Source organism: Nelumbo nucifera, chromosome 2, assembly GCF_055504915.1.
Source record: "Nelumbo nucifera cultivar China Antique chromosome 2, China Antique-T2T, whole genome shotgun sequence".
NCBI classification, from domain to species: Eukaryota; Viridiplantae; Streptophyta; class Magnoliopsida; order Proteales; family Nelumbonaceae; genus Nelumbo; species Nelumbo nucifera.
The window spans coordinates 56,029,907-56,057,846 of NC_142650.1; the positions used below are offsets into that span (position 1 = coordinate 56,029,907).

The 27,940-nt window shown below is 38.2% G+C and overlaps 1 protein-coding gene across 1 annotated transcript; it reads left to right on the plus strand.

Moving 5' to 3' along the window:
* The first annotated feature begins 1,070 nt into the window (after nt 1–1,070).
* On the plus strand, nt 1,071–27,605 carry ATVPS33 (Sec1/munc18-like (SM) proteins superfamily). The gene is made up of 22 exons (XM_010243508.3): nt 1,071–1,227; nt 1,311–1,350; nt 1,439–1,519; nt 1,591–1,785; nt 2,032–2,142; nt 2,232–2,297; nt 6,694–6,801; nt 6,896–6,940; nt 8,680–8,736; nt 9,097–9,191; nt 10,160–10,211; nt 10,372–10,428; nt 18,412–18,474; nt 18,565–18,671; nt 22,940–23,062; nt 23,216–23,297; nt 24,385–24,452; nt 25,964–26,044; nt 26,166–26,223; nt 26,323–26,384; nt 26,906–26,999; nt 27,188–27,605. Exons 1-22 carry the CDS (start codon nt 1,175–1,177, stop codon nt 27,275–27,277), a joined length of 1,788 nt encoding a protein of 595 aa, XP_010241810.1. The 5' UTR covers nt 1,071–1,174; the 3' UTR covers nt 27,278–27,605.
* The last annotated feature ends 335 nt before the right edge of the window (nt 27,606–27,940 follow it).

Sequence of the window (27,940 nt, forward strand, 5' to 3'; positions counted from 1 at the left end):
TACAAGATATTCTATTGTTGTAATGGCAATGGGTCAGATCCAACATGGTCACCTAAACCCAACTAAGGCCAATCCAATGCTAACTTGATGGGGTTGGGTCAATGTAGGTTTTCCATTTAACTCCACACACTCACATTCCTATATATATATATCTATATATGCATTTAGATCAGCTATCAATACTCGACTCCCAAAGTTTCGGATTTTGCTAAGACTCACCACAAATCTCGATCAGTGAGAATTCAGATTAGCTGAATGCAATGGTTGTTCAACAGGTTGTGGAACCAATGATGAGGTTCCACGTAAAAAGTGCAAGCCCCATATATTTAACAGAGAAGTACAGACAAACTCAATGCAGATTTTTGATTTCCACTGCAGCGTTATAAACATTCAAAATGTCAAAAACCCCCACTCTATATACCAATGCCCACCCTAAATTGGCCTCAATTCCAAGCTGCCAGTTTGACACCCACCCCAATTGTACTTTGGCCCTAAAAATTCTAACCCGCTGAACCGTCACCATATTTAAATATTAACGTATCATTGGATCCACAGCCAGTGGTAAAAAAAGAGTTCGGCTTCAGCCAGGGCAAAGCCCGTTCAAGCAGTCTTTACTGCCTTGCATTGAGAATATCTCTCCAGTTGTGTACTTTATTTCATGCGGAGATATTCTCAATGAAGATTGCAAAAGGGTGTTAGAAGGGTGTGGGCACAAGTTTGCTGGAAGCCGATCTCGTAAGAAAAACCCGCCGGGCGGAGCCCGATGATGGGTCAAATTGCTATTTTTACAGCAACCGCATATTGGGAGCATCTCTCTTGTCATTATGAGAGATGTTCCCGAATCCCGATGTGCCATTGCTTGTTGGGACACAGTTGTGAGCGTTAGTCCGTAGCTGATGTGAACGCGGACATCAACACAGACACAGGCTGCGGAACGAACGTGGCCAAAGTTTTCTCAAACGTGATAATGGGCAATGTGCCTGTCTGAGGTCCAATTGCTATCATGGATATGGCCACAAAAGGGCCCAATTTTTTTGCTAGAAAAAAGGCCCATTAAGAACCCTAAATAATTAAGCCCTTCTCGGCCCTTCGACTTACCTGTTTATTCTATTCCCGGCAACACAGAGGTAGAGGGAAAAACGGAGAGAAGAAATTCTCTCAGTTCTCTTCTTCGATGGCTCAAATTCCCAACTTGGAAAATTCTCCTATTAATCTCACAGCACTCAGGTAGCTGACTTGAACTTAATCAGTTTTTCAACCAAACTCATGAGTATAATAATTTACTGGTATTGTTTTTTGTCGTAATTCAGAGATCAATCTCAGAAAGAGCTCCTCAACATTCTGAAGAATGTGAGACCCATTTCACTCAAACTCGTTTCTTCTGCTCAAATGGTTTATTTTTCCCGAATTTCAAGTTTCTTTTTTTTTTGATATGCAGATTCGTGGGAAGAAATGTCTGGTTCTCGATCCCAAGTTGAGTGGATCACTTTCATTGATCGTACCAACATCTGTCCTTAAGGTTGGTTTGTTTATTTTCTATTTAGTTGTTATTTCTTTTCATGGTTTGTGATTTGTGTGGGTATGGAATAGGAAAACGGGGCGGAGCTGAGACATCTTTCGGCAGAACCAGTTCAAACTGAATGCACGAAAGTAATCTATCTGGTTCGTTGTCAGATCGATTTAATGAAATTGGTTTGTTCGAACATTCAGAGTGATATCTCAAAGGGACTTCAGAGGGAGTACCATCTTTATTTTGTCCCCCGTCGGACTGTTGCTTGTGAGAAGGTCAGCTTTAATCTGGTTTGATCAGACGATGTGACTGAATATATGATTCTATGAGTCATTATATTCTTGTTGTAATCTGGAATTTCTTGGAATCTTAATGTCTCACTTATAGCAGGCAATTGTGCATTGGAAGATTTTTTTTTTTTTTTTTTTTTTCCTGAAAAGAAAAAAACATCTTGTTACGGGTAATTCCCCTAGAGTTAATTTTTTAATCTCCTAAGAAAGGAAGTTTCACTAATCTTGCAGATACTCGAGGAGGAGAAGGTTCATCAATTGGTAAATATTGGGGAGTACCCTTTGTACATAGTTCCACTGGACGAGGATGTTCTTTCTTTTGAACTCGATATGGCTTTGAGGGTATGCTGGTATTATGCTTCTGGATTCATTATGGGCTTATTGTCTTAAGAATATCTAACTTCTGGCCTTTGATTCTTTGCACTTAATAGGAATGCCTTGTTGGTGGTGATACAAGCTCCCTTTGGCATATTGCTAAAGCCATTCATAAGCTTGAGGTTTGTGCTACTTTTATGCGAAGTACTTTTTGGTGTTAAGTAGACCGACAAACATAGGTTTGTGCCTGAAGTGCAACACTTTAGGATCTTTGAAGCTTGTTGTAGTTCTACATCTGTTTCCAATTTATCTCTGACAATTGGGTGAAGTTCATACTTATGGTTCTGTGAACGACCATCTGATTTGGCAATTCTTTTGGGCTTGACCAACTTCCTTATGGTTACATGTTAACTGTTGCATAGGTTTGGTGAGATTAATTATTGATATCATTGAATTGGTAAAATTATTTTGTGAAGATTCATTTCAACCTTAATTCTCATAAAGTTTTTAATTTAATGGGCTTTTACCTTATGGATTGTTGACCCATTTAATTGTTATTGGATGAAATAGAAGTCATCCATATCCTCTTTGTTTGTTTTGAGTGTCTGTGCTTGTCCCATCCTTAACTGAAAGAAAACATTCTGATGTTGTGGGAGGTGCTTAATGTGGAAGGCTGGATTGAATTATCAATGGAGAAGATTGAGACCGTGGAAACCAATTCCAAGGTGTGGAATAAGGAAAAGTGTCAAATTTGGGTTTTTGGGTGAAAGGAAGATTTGCTTTTGTGTTAAATTTGTGACACTAATGGAATTGAGGAATCTAGGAATCTTCAGGGAGCTGTTGCTTAATCTAGCGCAAACATGAACATAGGGAGATTCTGAGTCCTTGTAAGGTTGGAAATTTGCTGGAGCAGAACCGTTCTGTGAAGATAGATAAAGAAAGTGACATATTCATCCTGAACCTGAAAAAGGAAGGGTGGTGGAGGTAAAGGATTATGACTTACTAGCCTTGTGGGAAGCTTGTGTATGTTTAGTGCAAAGGTTTTATCATGTCAAATTAGTTAGACATTTGGGTAAGAGGCTTCAATAAAGGGTCAACAAATGCTTGTGTCAAATGAGTACCTAGAAGGATAGAAGAGATAAGGCATGGTGGGGGATTGAGAATTGTAAGGTTGACTGGGAGAAGGCATATGATAGAACATTAAGATCTACTTCAGCATGTTATGAAATTAGTGGTCTTTGCAATGATTGGGAAGAGGGATCAAGGGCTGTGTAGCTTCTGCCTACTTTTCAGTACCACTGAATTGGCTTTCTATAGGCTTATTCAACTCCTTGAGGAGATTTTGCTAGGGTTGTCAGTTTTTTATCCTTTTTCACTTTGCTGGTAGATATTCTCAGTTTTTTGTTTTTGTTTTTGTGGTAAAGGAATAGGGGCTTAATTTGGTTAGTTGGTTGGGTGCTATCAGGTAACAGTGTGTTTGCAGTTTGACAATGATACCATTCTTCTTGGAGGTGAAATATGACAATGCTGGATATAAGTGGTATTATCACTTGTTTTTTAAATTATTTTTTATTTTTTAAAAGGTAGAGTATTGTATTATGTATCAAATATACGATCAGCCCCGACCCCTGTACAATGAGAATTTGTACTAGAGGAGGCCCAATGTCCCCAAAACAAACCCAACCAGCAAGAAGATACATAAAACTATTCAAAAGAAAATCCCTATCAAAAAAGGAGCTTTTGTGTCTAGCTTTGAATAGAGAGTGATTAGCCAACCATGAATATAACATGCCCAAAATTTTTTTGAGAACCTACAAGTCCTTCTAAGTCCAATGTTCTGGTTTGGACGATGGTCCTTGACAAATGCCTTTCCAGATCCAATCTTGTGAGGCGGGGCATTGAAATTTTGGATTTATCTTGTGGTCTTTGTGGATTTGCTACAGAAACTACAGATCATCTGTGTCTTCACTGTCCGTTCTCCTCTCATGTTTGGATGCATTTTCTCAAATCAATGGGTATCAGTTGGGTCATGCCTAGGTCGGTTAAGGAGCATCTCTGCAGCTGGAAAACTAAAGGCCTAGGTAAGAAAGGGAATTTGATGTGGAAGACAATCCCTGCTGCTGTCTTGTGGTCCATTTGGGCAGAAAGGAATAGTAGAATTTTTTGTAATTCAGAGAGCAGTGGGCAAGTTGATTTCTTGGATTTCTACTTCTGAGGAGTTCAGAAATCTAAATTTGTCTTATTTTTTTCAGTCTTGCTCCTGGTGGAGGTTGTAATTCTGGCTGTTTTCAGACTGCCTTCCTGGGTCTGATTTCAGTCTGTAATTGAGTTTGGTTTGAATAAATTTACATTACCTTTTACAAAAAAAAAAAAAATGAGAACCTCCTCTTTTGAGTTTTGACCCACTTCAAAAATTCTAACGTTCCTTTCACACCAAACTGCCCAGAACACTGCCGCAGGTATAATGTTCCAGACTACTCTGCCAGCCTTACTTAACCCCTTTAGCCACCAAGCAAAATGAAGCTCTTCACATCAGCCGGAAAGAACATCTTTGCCCCAAAAAATTTTCAATATTTTTCCCCAAATCCATTTAGTGAACTTGTAGTGGATCAGAAGATGGCTTGTGGTTTCCACACTTTTGTTACACAAAATCCTTCACCTGTATATCTCTTCTAACTAGGTTTTGTCTTGTAAGGGTTTTATCCAGCACTGATGACCACACAAAGAAAGCCAACTTTGATGATACATTCCTGATCCATATCTTCTTGTCTGGGAACTCAGCGTCTTCCTTCCTTCGTAGGTTGTTGTAGAAGGATTTGACAAAGAAGACCCCTGAATTCTCAAAAATCCATTTCCTTTTGTCCTCTAGAGCTCCATAATCTAACACTATACAGAGTCTGCAACAATTTTATTAGAGAATTCACCTCCCAATCATTCAGATTCCTCTGGAATTGAGGATTCCAAACACAGCCCCCATCTTCCTTTCCAAGTAGTCTGCCACTGTTGCATTCTTGTCCACTGCGGTCTCAAAGAGATCAGGATATCTGTCCTTAAGAGGTCCATCGTTACACCAATGATCCTTCCAAAAAAGGACCGTTTGACCATTACCAATTTCGTACTTTATTCCCTTCAAGAAAAGCAATTCTAATTTTTGGATTGCCTTCCAAATTGAGCAACCATATGAAGATCTTATGTTCTCTATCTCCCAATCTCTTGTGCTAGGCCCATACTTGGCTAAGGTTAGCCTCCAAGGACTAGCCGGCTGATCATTGAGCTTCCATAGCCATTTTTCTAGCAAAGTGATGTTGACTTCCTTTAATTTTCTGATGCCCAGGCCCCCTTGATCTGTGGACCTGCAAACTGTCTTCTATTTCACCAAATGACATTTGTCTTCCTTCTTCTGCCCCCTCCACAAAATTCCCTCATCTTTGTTTTGAGTTATGTATTAAGATACAACTTATAAAAATTCAAAATAATTTGGTCATTACTTACAGAAATCACATCAGATTTGCAAGATGTTGCATTCGGTTGGCAGGTTATTGAAAATCCTTTCTAATATACCAAAACCAAGACATATGAACAAGGTCTTTGGAATAGCTTCATTCTCAAGGTGGCATGAAGCGTATGTATTAGGAGTTAGGACTTAGGTCCCAAGATAAAATAATAGCAAGACTTATTTGTACTTAAAATTTGATATTTTTTAGATTCATTTTTTCTTATTGTTCACCTTCCTAGTTTAATGTTCAACACGGATTGGGTGAAATTCTCAAATTTAATACCAAGAACCTGTAAGCAGTTAAGCTCGTTTTCTTAATCACTTTTTTTTTTCGATAAATTACTTTTTTTTTTTTTTAGAAAGGTAACTATTTCATTAAGAGCAAAAAAAGGAAGTAGATGAGTTGGTGTACAAAAGGAGGGGCTAAAACAAAAAAACAACTAAGCCAACTAAAAAATGAGGAAGACTATCTGCACTATACAAAACATTCCTCTCTGTACCAGATTCGCTAACATATCAGCTCTTTGATTGATTTCTCTAGGAATCCATCTGAAGTTCCATCCACTGATTCAAGGGAAGAGGTAAGTTCTCTAATTTGAAGAAAATGATTCAGATGCCAAGGGGTGTTAATTACTTTATTCCCAAAATGGGCTCTTGAATACTACAACGGACAGCATAAGATATTAGGATTAGCCTTCAACGGGGCACAACTTGGTCTTTTTATGATATAATGTCATGGAGATTCATGTTATCTTCAAATATTTGTAATATTTAACTTCTTAGTCTTCAGAAAGTAAAAGCAAAGCTTCAGAAAGGATTTCTAGAAAGTTCTAGTTACCTCTTTGAGGAATGGTGACAAAGAGACTCTCTTTTTTCCTTTTTAATAAATATTTTGTTTACTATAAAAATAAGAGATTCATTTGCCTGACTTATATTGTTGGTGGCATATCTAATAAAACATGCATATCAGCATATGATATTTGATCATTACTTCACTAGGGTGGTTTACTTGATTCCATCTATTTGTAATCATGTAGTTCAATAATTCCTCTGCACTAACCTTTTCTTTTGTTATATTGCAGTTTTTGTTTGGGGTAATACCTAATGTGAGGGCTAAAGGGAAAGCATCAGCACGAGTTGCTGATCTCCTAAACCACATGCAAGTGGAAGAGCCTGTTATCTTGTCAGATGTAACTATATGTGGCTCTTTATCTTGTTTTATTTGATTATTGCTTTTTTGATGGATTAACAGAGTGATTGCTAATAAATTACTTCTCTCTTCAGATGGGAGCCCCGGAGATAAATACACTCATCCTGTTAGATAGAGAGGTAAGTTTCTTGTTAAACTGTGGTTGAAGGACAAAGCTACTTATCATGACAAGCTCTTACAGAAATCATTTCATTTGACTTCTCTGTGCTACTTATATTGCCTGAACTCAATATCATACATTAAAATGATTTGAATATGAAAAGTTCAGACTTGCAGTTACTGTTGGAGAGTTTCTGCAAAGACCTTTGGTTGGGAGTTGACCTGTAAAGGATAGATTCCCATCTCTTTACTCCACCACTGCTCAAACAGAGAAACCAATTTCTCATCATGTCCTCTTCTCAGATCAAGGACTGGCTTGGGATTTTGGTCTTAGGCAAGGCATTAGAGATTTTGAGGTTTTTGAGATTATGTCAGTCCTTGACCTTCTAAAAGAGGTTTCTCTTCTGGACTCTAACCAAGATTGTAGGGTTTAGACTTTGAACTCTAATGATCCTTTCTTCTGTGCTTCCTTTTTATGGCGCTCAGCCTTACTCTTTCCTCTCTAATGGGCTTTCTTGTGAAGGCTTTGTAAAGAGGTCCTGTACCACTCAAAATTAGGGCTTTCAACTGGGAAGTATATCATGAAAAAATTAATATCTATGTAATGGCCCAAAGAAGGACACTATTGGTGCCTCTCACATCATATGCCTTCTTTGTAGCAAGTGATGTAGGTTCTTTCCACATGCTAATGTTCTGCCATTTTGTATCTTGTATTTGGGAGCTTTTTCTTCTCTTTGTTTGGATGCAGGTGGCATCCTTGGGAAAATGGCAATTGGCAAGTTTGTTTGGTTTACCCTTTTTCTTACAGCCAAATAAGAGGAGCAAGATTATGTAGAGGTGCATCAGGGCAACAATCTTGTGGTGATTTGCGAGGAAAGGAAATGCAAGGCTGTTTAGAGACAAGAATTAAAGTATTGAAGCTATCATTGAGAACGTGGAGATCAAAACAGCCGATTGGGTTAAGATGATGGATGCCTTTGAACATTATACAGCTGATGATATAATAAGGAATTGGCATCAAGTGGCATCTACTTCCATGGCTAGAAGAGTGCAATCACCACAATGGTTTTCTCAAAGTCCATACATGATTAAACTGATGGGGTGTTCAACAATATGGTTGTTTTTGTTTTTGAAAACAAAAGTAACTGCCGTGTCAGTGAAAACAATACAACTTCGCTGATGTTGCAGTTGTTTTTATTTTCAAAAACAAAACCAACCATGTTGTTTAAGGGAGAGAAATTAGATAAAAGTTAAAGAATTACATTGAAACAACTGATGACACTAACACATCAAGAAAATCTCATCTTGTAGTCTATAACCATATTTGTAATTGCCAGAAGGATTCAATAGAGTTCTTGATGTTTCAATTTTGCAAAGAAGTGGAACTCCAAAAGGATGCCCAAATCTCAAATTCTCAGAGTCAATGAATTCAGAACCATCTCTGACTTGATAACATTCAAAAGTTTCTAATGATATGGATTGCTAGCAAAGGCACAGTATAGAATGCAACAGGGAGAAGTATGGATTCCTGTAAATAAAACAGACTTACATTGTGCTTGAGCGAAGAATTTTTCTCAGTTGTTCTCTTTTACATTTTTTCAATTGTCTTTTCACGAAGCATAGTTTTTTTCCATTGTGAATGCATTGTCCAACTAGGTCTTAATTGGCATTTGCTTACTATTTATTAATTGTAAATATTATTGTTGCTGAAATTTGTTCAAGATTTTTATGGCTTCATATATTCTGTCACTGGTTTCAGGTGGACATGGTTACACCTATGTGTTCTCAATTAACATATGAAGGGTTGCTGGATGAGGTACATTTTTGTGAATGTTGAAGTTATCACTTATAAGCATGCTGTAACTCTTGCACAGTTATGTTACCATTAAATCAAATAACAATGTTCATCTCTCACCATAAAATCATCGGATAACTAGTTACCTTGCCTTAGTGAACTTTCAAAACCCGAAAGGCAAATTAAGATGGAACTTATTACATTTGTTTCTGCTGTATAATACCTTTTTCCCTCTTAATGCTCCCCTCTCTCTTCTTTTAAATTGAAAATTTTGCTTGTATGGGTCATGGGTGAACTTGACTGTGTAGTTTCTACCAGAGGGATAAATTTTGCTTATCATTCTAGATGTGTCATGAGCTTTCTCTGGCTGTTCCAGTGCAGTTTTTGCGTGTCAACAATGGTTCTGTGGAGCTTGATGCATCTATCATGGGTGTTCAACAAGAAGGTAAAAAGGTGAAGGTTCCTCTTAATTCAAGGTAAGAAACTACGTGTATGTTCTGTAATATATTTTAGGTTTTTAATATACTGTTTGTTTCTATTATTCTGTCTTCTTGTTTGCACTTTACTGTTTTTTCCATGAATTGTATGCATCATTTTTGTTTTACTTGTTCTTCAAAATATTTTGTTTTTTTACATGCAAAAATAAAGGTCTATATTTGCCTTCTGTTCATCTACATTTTTTTGATAATTGAAAAGTTACTTCATTACCAAAATGTAATTAAATTTACAGCATCCCAAAGAGAGGCACGAGGTGCTACCTCTCTTGAAAGTAAAAGTAAGTGTAAGAGACCACAATACACTATAATCAAATCATTACAAGGTTGCCCAATACAGATGTTCCCTCAAGACCCCCTGTTTAGCGAGGCTATCAGCCATAGCATTTGATGACCTTCTCACCCAACATGAACTAACATTCATGTTGCTTGTTAACCAGCTTGCCTTCTTTAGGAAATCCTTGTAGCACCAAATTACTGAGCTTGGGTCTGTTAACCAGCCCACAACCACCTTAGAATCTCCTTCAATTAGGAGATGCTCCACTTCTATTTCTTTAGGAAATCCTTCTGTTCATCTACATTTTACCTCTTTCTTTTCTTTTTTTTTTTCATTCTTTTACCTGGTTTAATAAAGAAGCATATAAAACATGGGGTCAATCAACAGAAGATCCCAAAGAACTCTTTCCAATGGCATATAACCTCTTTTTTCAATTTTCTGTTAGAATAACTACAAATGAAGTTTTTTTTGCCTCTCTGATAGTAAATCTGTCTCTTCTCCTTTGTGCTTGTCCTACAAACATGACATACCTTACTCTTTCCTTTTCTTCTGGAACTTTCTTAAATGTTTGCCATTTATTATCTCTGCATTTTTTTTGCAAATATTTTGTTCTTATTTTTTTGAGAAATACATAATTGATGTTGAATTGTTCTCTTTTGTATATTTATTTCAGTGATAAATTGTACAAGGAGACAAGGGACCTCAGCTTTGAAGTTGTTATTCAGGTTGATTGATTTTTACCAACCCACTTGTCTTTAAATGATATCATCTCTTACTCTTTTGACATATGTACTTTTTAGTTTCCTGTTTTTTTCCTTATGATCATGTTAGCTTTCATTTCCTTCTTGGGAGTTCTATGTGTGCCTATATGCAGTATGATTGCAGGTTCTGCGTCAAAAAGCAACGTCTATGAAACAGGATTATACAGAGATGACAACTACTGTAAGTGATTAGGGCAGCACTGGGAAACTTATTTTCATTTATTTTGTTTTTTAAGTTTCAAGGAAAAGATAAATACCTACTGCCTGCATTTTTTAGCCTGTAGATCTTTCTTTTTGATTGATGATCAATCAAAGTTGTGCCTTGCATCCCTTTTTGTAGGTTTGCTTCCTATCTACCCCTTATGTTTTGGAGCCACCCCCAAAATAGTTGATTTCTATAGGCTCCTTGTCTAGACAAGGCATCGGCCATACTATTGACACATCAAAGTGTCCAATGAAATGTAGCATTCAGTTAAGCTGCCACTTTTCTAATTTCATGCATAATATATCTGTATCTCCATGTACCCATTGTATTACATATGAACTAGATAACCACTACTTTAGAGTCACTTTCCACCATGATACTATATAATTGAGGTTTTTGCCCAATCTTAAATTGTATAGAACTGCCATAAATTTTGCCTGCCTTTTGAATCTTCATCATGGATGAAATTATATTAGTAAGAAAGTAAAATAAATAAGATCCATTGGCTTCCAAAAAAATCCAAGTGCAGCATACAAGTCACCAAAGGGGCTCCTCATAACAGAAGTTCATCTAAATTGGACGTTAGGGCCCAAAAGAAAAAACATTCCTCACACCCCCTGTTGCTAGAATGTTGGTGGTGAAAATGTCAGATCTTGGAACCTATCTCAATGAGGGTTCAACAAAAATAAGGCAAGCCGGTCATGAACTGGGTACTGGAACCAATTATCTGGTGATAGAACCAAAAGGTGTTAGGCACCAGTTTCCCATGTAAAAATTGGTCTCTGCTAAGATTATTCCGCTCAATAGTTCTCCACAAAACTGTCATAGAAATTGCCTAACAGAAATTGAAGCAAAATATCATGAGCATGCAAAATTATTCGGATAGGAACTAAATTCTAAACATGCAAGAAACCAGACCTTTACCAGAGAAAATTCCAACTAGAACATGCTCAGAATTGAATCTAAAAGTTATCAGCTTTAAGAAAAAGCAAACATTCAGATTTAATAAAATGTCAACCAAAACTAGTTCAGAAGTATCAAAATTTAGAAACCAGAGTATGCAAACCTGGAATAATGATTAAAGCAATACTGATCAAAAAGTAGAATTGGTAAATCAATTTAAAAAGCATAGGTTGGGACCTATACTACTAGAAAGAAGAAAGCAAAATAAAAATAAAATAAAGTAAAATCTTTGAAGAACTCAATTCTAATTAATTAGTTGAATAGAAACATCATTTTTTATTAAAAAGTCGTATAGAATTCAACATGATGAAGCAAACAAAAATTGATCTTTAAATTGGATAATGGGGAGAACATGTGATTCTGGAAGGACACTTGGTGTGGTCATCACCTCTCCATGCATCCTATCCGGCTATCACACATCTTTGAGATAGCACAGGATCGGGATTCCACCATTAAGGAAAGCTATGAAATTATGGGAGACCAAACCATTTGGCTCCCTCGTTTGAGGAGGCACATTTTTTATTTGGAGGCTTATCAGCTAAATGCTCTGCTCCAGCAGCTTAGTTATTATCAATGTCCAAGCAGTATAGCAGGTGATGGAATGTTAGCAAAGATGGAATCTTCTCTGTTAAGTTGTCCTACAATAAACCGGTGGGGGGGATGATTCTGATGTTCCATGGAAATGGATTTGGAGTTTAGGGGCCCCATCGGAGGTGGTCTTCCTTTGGACAGCCATAAGGGACAATATCCTAACAATTAATAATCTCTGGGTGAGAAGTTTGTAGATTGAGAATCTGTGCTGCTTGTGGAAGTACAGAATCAGTGGGGCATTTGATAGTTCATTGCCCCTTCACATTCAGGATCTGGACTGACTTCCTACAACTTTTTGACAGAACTTGGGTGCTCCCAAGTACCTGCAGCAGCTGATGGCCTATTGACCATCTCAAGGATTTAGTAAAAGGGGCAAGCTCATTTGGACCCTTATACATCTAACCATATATTGGAAACATGGCTGGAAAGAAACAAGTGTATTCTTGAATAAAAGGAATCCAGTTTTGAAACTGTAGTGGGGCGAGTTAAAAAAGATATAGTCAGCTGGGTGTGCCTTCAAAAAGAATCTGCAGGTGTTAAACGGCAAGATTTCAGCGATGGGTGGAGTCAAATCATTTGGGTTAATGACTATCCTTAATTTTTGCAATTTTGTATTATTGTATATACAAATACTTACAATGAGATGATTTGGGGCTGATACATGTATATATGTAAAGGCTAGATGCCTAGATCCCCTCATGGGGTGTTATGGACACACTGCCCGGCAGCGCTGCACAGCAGCCCGGCAGTGCGCCGCACGCACCGCCTAGCAGTGCGCAGCACGCACCGCCCGGCAACGCGCAGCACGCACCGCCCGGCAGCGCGCAGCACGCACCGCTCGGCAGCGCGCAGCACGCACCGCACGGCAGCAGCACGCACCTCACGGCAGCAGCACTGCGAGACGCGCACACCGCCCGGCAGCAGCAGTAGGGCGGGGCCCACACGACAGCTCATCAAGGTAGGTCCACACTTATCTTACCACATCAGCTCTGCTCGCCAATTCGCCGCCAGCTACACCATTCCTCATCCCTTATTCTTATCCTTATCTTATCTTATCTTAAGTAAGAGTTGTGTTACTATTAGGAGTAGGTAATTAGGAGTTTGAGTTTGAGTTGGATTACCCTAGCCTAGCCGAATCCAACAAGGAATTCCCTTCTGTAAGCTCCTATTTAAGGAGCTACGAGTTGAAGTAAAGGTATTCAATTTTCTAGTTAAGAAAAGAGTAAGGAGAGCTCGGGTGGTCTCTTGGACAAATCACCCATTCGGAGTGTTCGGGTGGTCTCTTGGACAAATCACCCATTCGGTTCCACAATAGGGTCTACACGCAAGGGAAGGCGCAAGGAAAAGCAGGGCTTTCTCCCCGTGGACCGACCCGTGACGAGATCCTACGCGCGGGCCCATTACATTCTGGTATCAGAGCCTTCCGTCATGGGGGAACAGGAGCCGCTGTCTTCCAGGGTCCACGAACTGGAACATAGGCTAGCAGAAACCAGCATGGAGGTTTGTGAAGTCAAGGAAGATGTCCGGGAGCTGCGACGCCTACTAGAAGCATTCCTCTCCAACAAAGAAAGGAGTTCGGAGGGAACCGCCAACACAAACAGTCGCCGTCCAGACTGGGCAGAGGCATCCAGCGAACAACAGATCGCTGCCCCGACAGCCGCAGTTATTCCCAAGTATAGCCGTTTGGAGTTTCCCTCATGCAGCGGAAGCGGCGACCCACTAGGGTGGCTGTACCGCTGCGAGCAATTCTTCAGTAATCAGCGCACGGAGGAGAAGGACAAAGTCAGCCTGGCCGCGTTCCATCTGGCAGACGAAGCGCAGTTCTGGTTCTACCGAGTGGATAGGAAGAACCAGGACTTAGTTGGGATCAGTTCAAGTCATATTGTCTCCTCAGGTTCGGACCACCGTTGACAAGCAAACCGTTGGGTGAGTTAATCAACCTCAAGCAAACTGGAACCGTGGCAGAATACCAACGCCAGTTCCAAACCCTTCTCGCCAGAGCAACCTCGGTTCGCGCAGATCAACAAGTCGACATGTTCACCGCGGGGCTAGCAGAACCCCTAAGGGTGGACGTGGAGATGCAACACCCTCCCAACCTGGTCACAGCCATGAACCTAGCACGCGCCTTCGAACGCAAACTACAGCTCAGCCACGGAACCGTCAGTATGGGGCGGCCTCCATCAGCATGGGCATCCCCGGAACCACTCGGAATGGCTCCATACTCAACAGCCAGCCAAGAACGGAAGCCAGAGACAAGCACCAATCCCAGATCAGTATCCAGTGTAGGGAGCAACGTCGTTACACCCTCCATTAAGCACTTGTCCAGGGTTGAGATGGCAGAACGCAGGGCGAGGGGGAAATGTTTTAATTGCGAGGAACTCTACTCAGCAGGGCACAAGTGCAAGAGACTTTTCTGCCTCCTGGTGAAACAAGAGGAAGATGAAGAGGAACCCCCTCCATGGGAACCCGATCCAGGAGGGCAAAGCCATCCAGGATTCCTTCGACGGTGTTTTCAACACCCAATTCGAGCTTGAGGACAAGCTCGTAGTCCAAGAGGGGTGTGATGTTATGGACACACTGCCCGGCAGCGCACTGCGGCGCAGTCATAGGCAGCAGCATGCACAGCGGGCCGCACAGTAGCACGCACTGCTTGGCAACAGCACTAGGCAGCAGCACGCACCGCACAGCAGCAGCACACACCTCACGGCAGCAGCACTGCGAGACGCATGCACCGCCCGACAGCAGCAGTTGGGCGGGGCCCACACGACAACTCATCAAGGTGGGTCCACACTTATCTTACCACATCAGCTCTGCTCGCCAACTCGCCGCCAGCTACACCATTCCTCATCCCTTATTCTTATCCTTATCTTATCTTATCCTAAGTAAGAGTTGTGGTACTATTAGGAGTAGGTAATTAGGAGTTTGAGTTTGAGTTGGATTACCCTAGCCTAGCCGAATCCAACAAGGAATTCCCTTTTGTAAGCTCCTATTTAAGGAGCTACGAGTTGAAGTAAAGGTATTCAGTTTTCCAGTTAAGAAAAGAGTAAGGAGAGTTCGGGTGGTCTCTTGGACAAATCACCCATTCGGTTCCACAATAGGGTCTGCACGCAAGGGAAGGCGCAAGGGAAAGCAGGGCTTTCTCCCCGTGGACCGACCCGTGACGAGATCCTACGCGCGGGCCCATAACATGGGGTGTGTTACTTATTTTGAGTCCTCACCCTCTATACTTGATACAAAATTACTTTTACCTCTTAAAAAAAGGAACTTCATTGAAACTTAAATAAACTACAAGATTTTTAATGCTTTGAGTTTCTTGGGGGGAAGCTATTGTTTCTCCTTGAGGGTGCTTGTGCTTTTAGTACATATAGGTGAGAGAATTGAGTGTTGAAGTCCCCTTGAAATGCAAGGGGGTTTCTAATTTGAGTTCCACCTTTTTTTTAAATTGACAACTGGATTCCATAAAAGATCAAGAAAAGAAAAAGAGGGAAAATATAAATTTATAATACAAGTTATCTTTTCTCAAAAAATTATAATAAGAGAATTTCCTTTGGAAAAGAAAACTTGGAGAATTTATGTAGAAATACCCCAATTGAAATCATCAATAAAAGAAACTCCAATGTGAATTCTCTGTGCTGATAAATGGGCAGTCTGCAGGTTTCTTTGAAAGTTCTAGGGGTTTAAGACAGGGAGACCCTCTCTCTCTCTCTCCCTTTATTCACCTGTATTATGGAAATTATTTCTCTGTTCAGTAAGAAGGCTGCTCTTTCTGGCTATTGGGAAGGCTTTGTGATTGCTCCTGGGAATGAAAGGGTGAACATCCTTCAATTTTGTGATGATACTCTTTGTTTTGTGGATGATTCCCCTGATGAGTTGGAGTTCCTTCTGGGGATTCTGAGTTGGTTTGAAGTTGTTTCTGGGTTAAAAGTAAATTTGAGTAAAAGTCTGATTATTCCGGTGGGCCAAGTGTCCAATTTGGAGGAGTGTGCTAGGATGTTGGCTTGCCAGATTAATTTCCTTCCACTCCCTGCTAAATACATGGGCTTACTTCTCGGGGCTAAATGTTCCTCCTCTTCTATTTGGGTTCCAGTCATTGAAAGGATGGAGAAAAGTTGTCTTCTTGGAAAGCCAAGTACCTTTCTGCTTGGGGCAGAGTGACACTAATTAGAAGCACACTATCCAATCTGCCGACATACTTTATGTCTTTGTTTCCTATCCCAACTAAAACAGAAAAAAGATTGGAACAATTGCAGAGAAATTTTCTGTGGAAAGATTGGGATGAAGAGAAGAAAATTCACCTAGTTAGTTGGGACCAGGTTTGCCTCTCCATTGAGGAAGTTGAAACTGTTCAACTCTGCTGTACTTCTCAGTAAATGGATCTGGAGATTTGCCTTATGAAGAACAGCTTGGTGGAGAAATCTTTTGGCTGCAAAAATGGGGTGGAGTGGGGTAATTGGAGATCCTGTGATCCCCCTTCAGGTTGGGGATGCTCCTTGTGGAAAGGCATAATCAAAAATTTGCCTACTGTCTTGGAGGGTTCCTTGGCTGAGGCATTCCCCCTACTGTTTCACTGTGCTGCTAGTCCTGATGCTGATGCTTCGGTGGCTGACTCTTACTCTGTTTCTGAAAATGGTCTGACCTGGACCTCTCAATTTAGAAGGAAACTGTTTGACTGGGAATTGGACGAAATTGTCCATCTGCTGGAGCTCTTACAGGGACAAGGGATTGATACTAACATGGAGGACGAGTGGTGCTGGAAGTGGAATAGTGATGGTTGCTTTTCAGTTAAATCTGTGGCCCTCAAGCTTAGCAGTTCAGGCCTTACAAGCTTCCCTTTCAGGCAGATCTGGAATCCGATCAGTCCTTCAAAATCCAATTTTCAGGCAGTCTGTGCTCTGTTTTTTTTCCTGGACCAGCCCCCTGTTGGTGAAGGCCCTGTTGTATTCTTTTTTTGGTTTTAATAAAATTACTTTACCTTTCCCAAAAAAAAAACTCCAATGTGAATTGCCTTTTACATTCTCACTCCTTTCTCCAGTCTTTTCCAATGAAATAAATTTGGAGCAGACCTGTGCTCCCTTAAAAATATGGGCTTCTTTCTAGGAGGTTTCTCTTGAGAAAATTAACACTTGTGGCAAGCTTTAGAAAAGAAGATCAAATTGGTGTTATAAATGCCTTTTGTGATGCAAATGGAGAACTACTTACCACTTACTAATCTCCTATTAATTTGTATTTTGTATTTGGGAGTGCTTCTCTTCTCTCTTTGGTTGTGGGTGTACGGTTCTCCAAGATGTAACTAGTCTGTCAGTCCATTTCCTTTTTATCAGTTAACCTGAAACTTTATTCCAGATGGAGGGGTAGCCAACTTAAAATTTTATTAACATGTTTTAAAAGGAAGATATAAAAGTACAGGAGAGGATAACCCACCTTGCCCCAAGCTAAAATAGAAAAAAACTATTCTGGACTTTAATGTAATGTATACAACTAAAAGCGGTTAGGTAGAGATTTCCAGCCTATATCACAGGATGCAAGGCATATTGTATATAATATTCCTTTACTGAAATTAATAAAAGTTCATGGTTACCAATAAAAAACCGAAGGCCCTCAGGTGTTTAGTGGTTTTATTCCATTTGGACTTCCTGTGGACCTATAGTGGAAGTGTAAGCTACTAAATTGAATATGGTAACTTTTTGGTCTTTGGTGTTCCACTTCCTGAGCCATCTTCTCTTTGGATTGAAGGAGGCTGAGGAAATGCCATCAGATTGGGAAAGGAGTTTGCGTGAGGGTTTTTGGGCTTTCTAATTTTCTTAATGAAACTAGGCATATTTATGGTCATGATCTTTTGTTTTGAAATGGATTCAGAGGAAATTGGAAGAAGATGTGGTGGGTCTGTTCTCTGCACTATGTTATGAAGTTTTTTACAGTTACATGCTTATGTAGCTTTGGATGGACTCTGCCTACTTGTTTTGATTAATGTATGCCTTATGCATAATTTTTTTGGTACCTTTCTCATTCTATTATATTAATACGATACTTTGGTTGTTATTTGTTCACAAAGAATTGTTAGTAATTACATATAAATTTAGAATATGTAATTTGTACTTGATTATTGAAATAGTCAAAGGTAAGGGTGAAACTTGGGTTGCAATGAGTGTTGAGTATTTGTTAAATTTTAAATGGAGCTGAGTTTGAAACCGAGCCTGAGGTGATTGAGATTCTTCAACTTGGGCAACCTGACTTTCATCCCAAGTCAAAGGAGGGCCATCAGTTATGTAAAGTCAGAATTTGAATTTGTACCAAGCTTTAAAATAATGTTATTTTAATTACAAACAATATTTAATGTGCTTTTGATTTGACATAGATTAGTGGTGTTAAGAAGAATTTTAATTCGAGTACCATGCACATTTGCAGACTCAAACTGTATCTGAGTTAAAGGACTTTGTCAAGAAGCTTAACTCATTACCAGAAATCACTGTAAGTATAAGCTTTGATACTTCCACGTTTTTTCTTCAAACTGAAGCCTTTATAAGCTAGGTTTGTATTTTCTGCTGATTTGTTGTACAGAGGCACATAAATCTTGCTCAGCATTTGTCTACATTTACATCAAAGCCATCGTTTCAAGGGCAGCTTGATATAGAGCAGACATTGGTGGAGGGTGATAATTATGAAGTGTAAGCTTAATTTGTACTTTGTTTTCATCCTTGGGAACTTTTTAATCATATATCAGATTATTATATGCTTCTCACTGCACTTCTTAGATTATCATGAAATACTTTTAGATAGTCCAAAAAAGGGAATTACATGGTGAGATGGGACTTTTCTGTATAATATTATATTGTAAATTCATAATCTACATAATGGTACACCAATGATGAGTGATACAGTATTGGGGTATTTGACATTTAGAAAAGAATTTCTATTAGAAACAGTAAGAAGAAAAACGGAGAAGGGTGAATGGAGAACCGTTAACAATAAAAAAAGGGGAACCCTTAACTCACCCATGCACCCCCTGCTAGGGGTGTCAATTGGACTGGATTTGGTCCAATCCGGTCCAGTCCAATGTGAGTCCATTACAAATGGACCTGGTCCAATCCAGTCCAATGAATATTTTGGACCATTTTGGACCGGTCCAGAGACTCTCCAATCTGTTCAAATTTCTGTTAATTTAGATTGGTTTCAACTCAAATCTGGTCCATTGACACCTATTTTTTTGTCTTCTATCAATGGACCAGATATTGGCTCAATCCGATATAAATTCATTATGGACGGACCAGGTCCAATCAATATGTCATATTGGTCTGTCCAGTCCATCCAAATTCAATATGTCTTATTGGTCTGTCCAATCCGTCCAAATGGATTTTGATTTGGACGGAATCCAACCCAAAACCGGTCCATTGACACCCCTACCCCCTGCCTCCAAAAATGTCTTGTTGGTTGATTTATCGTGGTGTAAGTTAAATTCAGAAAAAGACTTAAGCTTTGAGCACACAAGTATAAATACAAGAGGGGGCCAACCACAAAGGCTAGAGTATAAATTTGAAAAACTCAAAAAATAACAAAATCTAAATCACCAAAAAATTACAAAATTGCCACTGGTTCAAGAATATGAAGATTCGTTTCTACTATAGTGGCATGGATGGTTTATTAGATATTTAAGTAGATAACTTTGGGGTTTAGATATTGTGGAGTGGGCTGATGTTCAAGTGGAAGTTCTCTCAGATGGAGTAATGACTTTTTGGAATCCTAGATTGGAGGAGTACATTTTTGACTAACTGTGAAGAAGGTGAAGACATTAGGACTTGATGGTATTTAATAGAAGCCTGAAAAGATATGGGAGATGTAGACTTATTATGGCTATTTAAATCATTTAATAAGATAATGGAAACAGCAGAAATTCTAGATGAACAGAGAAAGAGGCACTGTAGTGCTTATATTTAACAAAAAGGTGATATACAAAGTTGCAATAATTATTGTGGGGTTGAACTTGTAAGCAACATTATTAAACTTTGAGAGCTATTGAGGAAAGGTTATGACAGGAAGCTGGTATATTAGAAAACCAATTTGGTTTTATACTAGGAAGATCAGCCATGGAAGCTATCCTTCTATTGAGATGATTTATAGAAAGTTTCAGTGAGAAGATAGATCTTCGCATGGTATCCATTGATTTGGAGAAAGCGTATGATGAAGTTCCTAAAATGATAATATGGTGGGTTTTGGAAAAGATGGGTACCAATTACCAAATAGGCATACAAACTTGATTAAGGACATGTATAAGGACCTGTTGGAGAGACAACCAAATTTCCAGTTTAATGGGATTTCACCAAGACTAACATTTTGTCCTTCTTTGTTTGTACTAATGGATGAGTTGACTAAACATATTAAAGAATATGGAGGTCTAATTGTGTATGTTGTTTGCCTTTGGGCTTTGGATAGAAAGGATAATTCCATTTAGAGTAAAAGGTAAATTTTATAAAACGGTTGTAAGGCCAATAATATTATGTGGGACTCAGTGTTGTGCAGTCAAGAAACATGTCCAAAATATGAGTGTGGGAAAAAATGTGAATGTTGAATGTTGAAATGGGCAATTGATAAAACGAGGGAAAGTGGACTAAGGGCTTGTCCATTTCCTCTTAACTCTTATCTCTTAAGAGGAATCTTATAACTTTAAGAGGAAAGTGGGCGTTCGGTTCCTCTTATTTCTTATCTCTTAAAAAGGAATCTTACAACTTTTTGTTTTCCAATGATACCTCCAAAGCACAAACAAAAATTCTCATATATGAGGTTAAAATGGATATTTGACAATTTTCAGAATTCAAAACGACATTCTCTGCATTCAAAGTTCAGAGGAAAGAAAAGTTCACCAATACCAATATACCTCTTAATGTAATTATTGCACTTTCAGATGTCAAACATCAAATCAAATGAACAGGCTCTAAGATGGTTTGGTTATGTTTGGAGAACATTTACAACACCAGTGAGAAAGTGATCTATTGCAAATTAAAGGGTCTAGAGGAGCTTGGGGCAGGGAAAAATGGACATGGGTTGAAGTAGTGAGAAATGATTTGAGGGCTCATAATTTAACAATGGATTTGACACTGAATAGTGGAATAGCAGAAATTCATGTAGCTAATCCCATATAGCTGGGACAAGTCTTAGTTGAGTTGAATTGAGACAGGAGAAACACAATTATAGAACAACTGAAGGGTCTAGAAGAGCTAGGAGCAGGCCAAAAGGAACATTGGGTGAGGTAGTAAGAAATGATTTGAGGGTTCATAATGTAACAATGAATATGGAACTGAACAGAGTGGAATGGAAGAACATGATCCATGTATTTGACATCATATCATGGTTCTGAAAACTGGACCAGACTGGATGGTTGGATTGGTTGACCTGGGAACTGGTCATGGCTCCGGGTCCGGTTTTGGACCCCAAAACTGTCCAACCGGGCATTGGACCAGATGGTCAGACCATTTGACCTGGGAACTGGTGGCCAAAACGGTTCCATTTCCAGTCCAGTTTTTAAAACCATGCATTAGATAGTTGGAGCCATAGTTTGCAAACCACTGTTGACCTGGCTGGCCAGATTGGTAAAACTGTCACCTGGCCATAATTCCGTTTTGGGTCAACCTCAAACCCGCCAGCAACTTAAAAACTATCGACATGGTCAAAAGCCATTCGACCTGGATGACTAACCATTGACCTGCTTGGCCCAGCCAACGGGTCATGGGTTACAAGTTAAATTTATATGCAAACTTCCAATGGTCATAACTTTGCGCTTAGTTGTCAAATTGAGGTGATTTTCTTTTCTTTTTTGATTTTAGGTAAATTTTTGTGATCTATGCATCCCAAGTGCCTTGCCCTACTATTTTTGTCAAAAATTCCTTTCTTGGCCTCAAATCTTAATTTCTAGATTTTTTTTTATTTATTATAAAAACTTAAAAACTGAAGCAAAAATATAAATTTGATCTAAAATAAAACATATATATATGTATATATATGTATATATATATTACATGTAGAATGCAATTATATATTATTTATTCTATGTATGTGTGTATGTACGTATGGTTCAACCTCCAGGTTGGTTTTGAAAACATGGTTGGGACCAGGCTTTTTTAAGTTGAGTTGAGATTGGGGGCATAATAGTTCTCCCTAAGGTGTCTGATGTCAGATGCAAGATGGTGGGGAGAATGCAGTACTGGGTATTTTTCGTTAAAGTAATTTGGGTTTACTCCATCCTTCCTAGGTGGAAGCATTCTCTTAGATTCCTTCTCTTTCCGGTATATTATTTGAAAAGTAGGGGATCCTGGATAAATATCACACATTTCATGCGTAAGATGATCAAAGAAGATATTGTGCAAGGTTGTAAGAAGGCAAAAATTTCTAGAGTAATTTTCCATTCACAATTGGTTGGGAGGATTTAGAGTAAGAAATAGAAGGATTTTTGATCGATAAAAAGTGAGGTAATAGGGCTTGTCTTATTTTCAAGGAGAGAGATAAGAGGGCTTGTCTCTCTCCCACTTTCTCTTGTACACTTTCTTTTAAATTCAATGAAGTTAATAGTTATTCCTAAAAAAAATGAGGTAATAGGACTGTATGTATTGATTTCACTTCTCTTATTTTAGATTGGGTAATGACTGATCTGGAATGCAAAGCCATGTGAAGATCTTCCTTTAGATTGAATTTTTGGTCTCCAGTGTTAGTTGATAATTAGGATTTCTTATTTGCTTTTTTTTTTTTTTTGTAATTCATTTGGAAATGTAAATTGTTGAGTTTTGAATGTGATCACGAAATCTGGGTTTTCTTGTATATTCTATTCCTTCTTGTCAACTAATGCATGATACTGATCTTCAATCACGGTGATATGGTCTCAAACTCTTTTTTTTTTTTTTTTAGTTTACCTATATCAATATATACTTGACATGGCCAATGTATGCAGATGCATTGACTATATTGAAGAAATGATCAATAAGCAGGAGCCACTTGTTAATGTCCTTCGTCTTCTTGTATTATTTTCCACTACAAATTCAGGGTTATATAAGAAAAACTTTGACTATCTAAGGTAATGTTTCCATTCTTCAGGTTTGATATCTTCATGTTTTGATGTCATTGGCTGTTGTTGTTTGATGCTCTAAAATTTTTTAATCTATAAGAAAGTCATTCCATTTTGTAATTTTTTTAAAACCTCTACTGTATGTTTATTCTCTTGTTTCAGGAGAGAATTACTACACAGTTATGGATTTGAGCACATGTCTACACTGAATAATTTGGAGAGAGCCGGATTTCTTAAGAAACAGGTACATTTATTTAGCTTATGATCTAAGACAGTTTAATTTGTTACTGATGTGATAGGAATCGATCAGCACCCTTGAAGACTTATTCTAGAAAGAAAAAGGCCTTACAACAGGTCCTGATATGGCATAGTGATGGTACTTGGGATTTGGACCGAATTGAGTACCAAGGGTATTTTTGTCATTTTTGCAATTTTCTGTGGGGTTCAATGATAGGGTTTAAATTGTCTAGTTATAGTTTGTTTATGTTTAAAATTTCAGAGTCATTGCATAAGTAGGATTAGAGTTATTGAGTCTTCTTTGAATTGAAATTGGATATGGCAACTTAGTTTGAATCCTACTAGGATTATTGAGTCTAAGGCTGCGTTTTGAAACGATGCAAATAAGTGAGTGCAAATATGTAGAGTGTAAAACGGTTCACATAAATTGCAAAGTTGGGTTAGTTTTGCACTGACAAATTTATATTCTTACCAAATGGACTTTTAGCTGTAATGGATGCAAACATGAATTTCAATAAAGCATATGCTTTTTTTTTTTTATCAAAAGCCCACTTGAATGCAAATTTACTTGTTTTTTATTGATGTACTTTTACATCTTATTATCAATGTAAATATGCATTGGTCTGTCATTTGTCAATGCATAAATGTAATGTTGCCAAACACAGGCAAAAGTGAACCAGAGTGCAAATTTACCCTGAACCGGGATTTACACTCCATTTGCATCGTTTCCAAACGCAGCCTAACAGTTTTTCTCCTAAGACTATTATGAGTCTAACAGTTTGGCTCCTAGGATTATTATGAGTTTAGAGTCTATAAATATGTATGGACGTTTTACACAAAGGCAATGAAATATATTGAGTTTTCTTCAGCTTATGCTAGCTATGGTGAGTGATTCCCATGCCCTAGAGTGATTCTAGGCACCCTGTGAGTGATTCCAGGTATTTTCTCCCTATTTTCTCTTTTATTCCTTCAAGAAGCCATTACAGCCATAAAACTTTGATCAAGAAGACCATTCAACATTCTCTACGGACTAGAACTAAGCTGGTCCTACATCATGATGTCTTAGATTAATCTACATCACCTGGGCCTTGCAGGAGTCCAAAAGTAACTGGGTAACAATTAAACGTGCATTGCAGCTTGTAGCTCAGGATGAGACTACCAGGTATTGATTCTTTCTGTTCATTTATTTATCATATAATGTGATGTATAGAGAAAGCCTGGGTGTCAAACAAGTATCTTACTCATGAGGTCCATCAGATACATGAGGTCTGGCCCAGCAATGAATTCTGATAAGTATGCTAACAAAAACAATGATCTGTACATGCATACTATGTGAACCATGTGACACCCTCAATTCTACTACATAAATCTCTATTAGAAAAGCAATTAGAGCTTTGACCATAACATACTGATAATAGAATTCTTAGACTGTTGGGAAAAAGATGATAAATGATCATGCACTATTGTTTGCTTTCCTTTTATGAGGCCTTGTCCTCATCTTACTGCCCCTCATTTGGGGGTAATGATGATTGTACTGTCTGTTGTCCCATTTTTCCTTTTCTTTGTTTTTTTTTTTCTCTCTAAAAAAATACTGTTATTGGATGACCACAAAATCAAATGTGAAACACAATGATAAATGATCTTGGCAAAATCATAGATGAGATGGTACCATTCAATTAATGTTTCTTTATCTCCTAGATAGAATCTGTTGAATGGTAGATGGAATCCCCATATGCAGAAGATGTTTAAAATGATGTTTGTTGTGGACTGTATTTATATTTTTTATAGAATGCCCATATGACTTTGATGGATTCATTATTTAAAGATACACCTCATATTGCAAAGCTTTGGTGGGAGGTTCAAATGGTACTTTTCCTTGGCATTGGATTTGGTCCCTCATATTCCTTCCAAAGTATGTTTTTTCATGTGACTGCATATTTTAACAAAATTCTAATCATCAATAACCTTGTGAAGGCAGAATGTTAGAAAATCAGTGTGTTTTTTGTAATTTCATCATTGTAATTGGTTAAGCATATTCTCAACCATTGTAGCTTCTCTCATTTGGTGGCACTTCTCAAGCTCTTTGGGTGACAAAGGTAAATGGGTCCTTCCGTGTGACCAGGCAAGCCTAATTGAATCTTGGCTGGTGAAATGTTATTATAACAGAAGAAGAGGGAAAATTTTATGGAATCTAGGCCCTTCACCATATGCTGGTGTCCATGGAAATAAAGGAACAAAAAGATCTGTTTGACGGGAAGAGTTGGGGCTTTGAGGCTGTTATTGTGGTCATTAAGAGAACCTTTGTCTCTTGGGTGTTGATATTGAGAGATTTTGGTGGGCTCACTTCTTCCAATTTTTGTGATATGACTTGCATCATTTTTGAACATAGGTGGAGAGTTGCTGCTGTTTAGGAGCTCTCTTTCTCTTTGAATAAAGTCTTTCTTTAATTATCCAAAACAAATTAAAGCTACTCCTTAATGGGTGGACTGCCTGTAATGGATTGAGACAACCATTGGGTGTTTTCAACCATTTTCTTGCATCTCAAATTGTCATGTTAAGTAGTTTTGATGTCTGTTGCATGGAAATAAATATATGGTCTTAAATGTTAACTCTTAGCAATTAATTGCTGTTCAATTGATATATTACTTATATTTGAATCTTGTGTTTATATAGCTCGCATGACATTGATTATGTTTTTGCTGGATATGCGCCTCTTAGCATTCGCCTTGTACAGCATGCAATTCGATCCGGATGGTGAGACTAACATTTTTAATCAAATTTCATATTCATAGATATAGTAAGAACAATGTCCTTCATTTTTAGAACTTGTATATGGTTTGTATTTGTTGTGAAATATATAAAAATGACATGTCAGGCGTCCAATTGAAGAAATCTTGAAGCTCCTGCCTGGACCTCATCTGGAATCAAAGAGAGTGAGTACATATTTTTCATATTCTTTCTTCTCCCTCTTCCTCCCCCTTCACCCTTTGTTTTTACCTAATGCCATTTCCAATATTGTTTTCCTTTCATAGGGTGGTCATGTGAAGAGTTCACCAATTGATGCTCGACCGGGGATGCCAACTAGTTTGGACAAGTATGCCTGAATATTTGCTTTAAACATGTAGATTCGTAGTTGTCACTTCTTAAGACTCACATGGTTGAAATTTTAAATATGCACCATTACTGACCAGCAGTGAAGAGACAATATACAGTGAAACAAAGGACCTTAGTCTCAATGTTACTAAGCAAATGAAAGTTTCAGCTATCAAAGTAACTGATTTATAGCAAGCAATTATAACAAGTTGGATGAGTATTTGAAGAATCATATCTACAGAAATTTCTAACGATTGGAGTATTAGGCTATTATAATTTCTCATTTTGATGTTTACCTAACTTTGCTCTGATTAAGCAGGATTTTCTTTTTAACCTTTGAACCGGAAAAGATCCTTCTAATTTTTTGATGCTTTCTACGTGTGTATAACTGAACATATATAGTAAATACCCAATGAAGATGGTTTGTCTTGAGTCAACTTGGCTCAATTAATTTCATCTGAGTTTGAAGTTATAGGTTTTTGGACCCCCTGTTGATTTTCCAGATCTTTCTGGTACATGCAGGGTAACAGATGGACACCGCTCTCTAGTACTTGTTGTCTTTATTGGTGGAGTAACATTTGCAGAGATATCTGCCCTTCGTTTTCTTACTGCTCAGGTGAGTTTTAACTTCTTCCAGTTTTGGATAGATATTAGTTAATACAACAGAGCTGTTGTGCAAATTAAAATCGTCTGTCAATGCAGTAATCTGACTACTGAATCAGTATTTCCATTCTTATGTCATCCTACCTTCGATATGTCTCTTCCTTATTTGCTGATATTAAATATATCTTCTGTGTTTTGCAGGAAGGAATGGCATATGATGTAATTGTTGGCACCACGAAAATGGTTAATGGGCGCACCTTGGTCGAGACATTCATGGATAACCTTGGTTAAGTAAAAGGCTTAAGGAGAAACAACTTTTAACCCATTAAAAGGCCAAAAATGCCTCTGTATTATTTAAGCTTTTATTTTTTGCAGGAAGGAATGGCTTTTTCTTTGTGTTTTGTTTTCTTTCATCATTTATTTCTTTAAATCCATTTTCACTTGTTTCGTGGTGATGGGTTTTGTTTTGTTTTGTGTGTGTGTGTCCTCTTTGTATGATGTAGCTGGGGTCTTGAAAGAGTTTGTTAGGATTAGAGCAAAAATGTTATATTGAAAATTTTCATTCAACGTGGTATATTTAATATATATTTTCAGTTAAGTACAAAATATTCCAATCAAATGGATTTCTATAAGGCCTAGAAAGAGACAAGTTTGTTATAATTTCAGCCAAGTGCAAAATTTTCAATCAAATGGCTTCGTACAAGGCCTAGAAAAATACAATTTTGTTATGTTAGTGAACATGCAAAAGGGAAAATTCCCTATTAGTACCCTTTACTTTATGTCTAGTGTCACTTTGGTCTCCGAATTTTAAAATGTGACAATTCAGTATTCAAACTTTTAAAATGTGACAATCCAGTGCCTGTCATTAATCAGCAGTTAATTTGCTATTAAGTGGCATTTGAAAAAGATACAAATGCCCTTCGAGTGTCATTTAATTTTCTTTATCAACCATCT

What these genes read in the sequence shown, in the direction of transcription:
- ATVPS33 (XM_010243508.3), top strand. Translation starts at nt 1,175, where the DNA reads ATGGCTCAAATTCCCAACTTGGAAAATTCTCCTATTAATCTCACAGCA. An exon ending in TCCTCAACATTCTGAAGAAT is followed by an intron (nt 1,351 to 1,438) that starts GTGAGACCCATT and finishes TTTGATATGCAG; the next exon opens with ATTCGTGGGAAGAAATGTCT. An exon ending in GCTTTGAAGTTGTTATTCAG is followed by an intron (nt 10,212 to 10,371) that starts GTTGATTGATTT and finishes GTATGATTGCAG; the next exon opens with GTTCTGCGTCAAAAAGCAAC.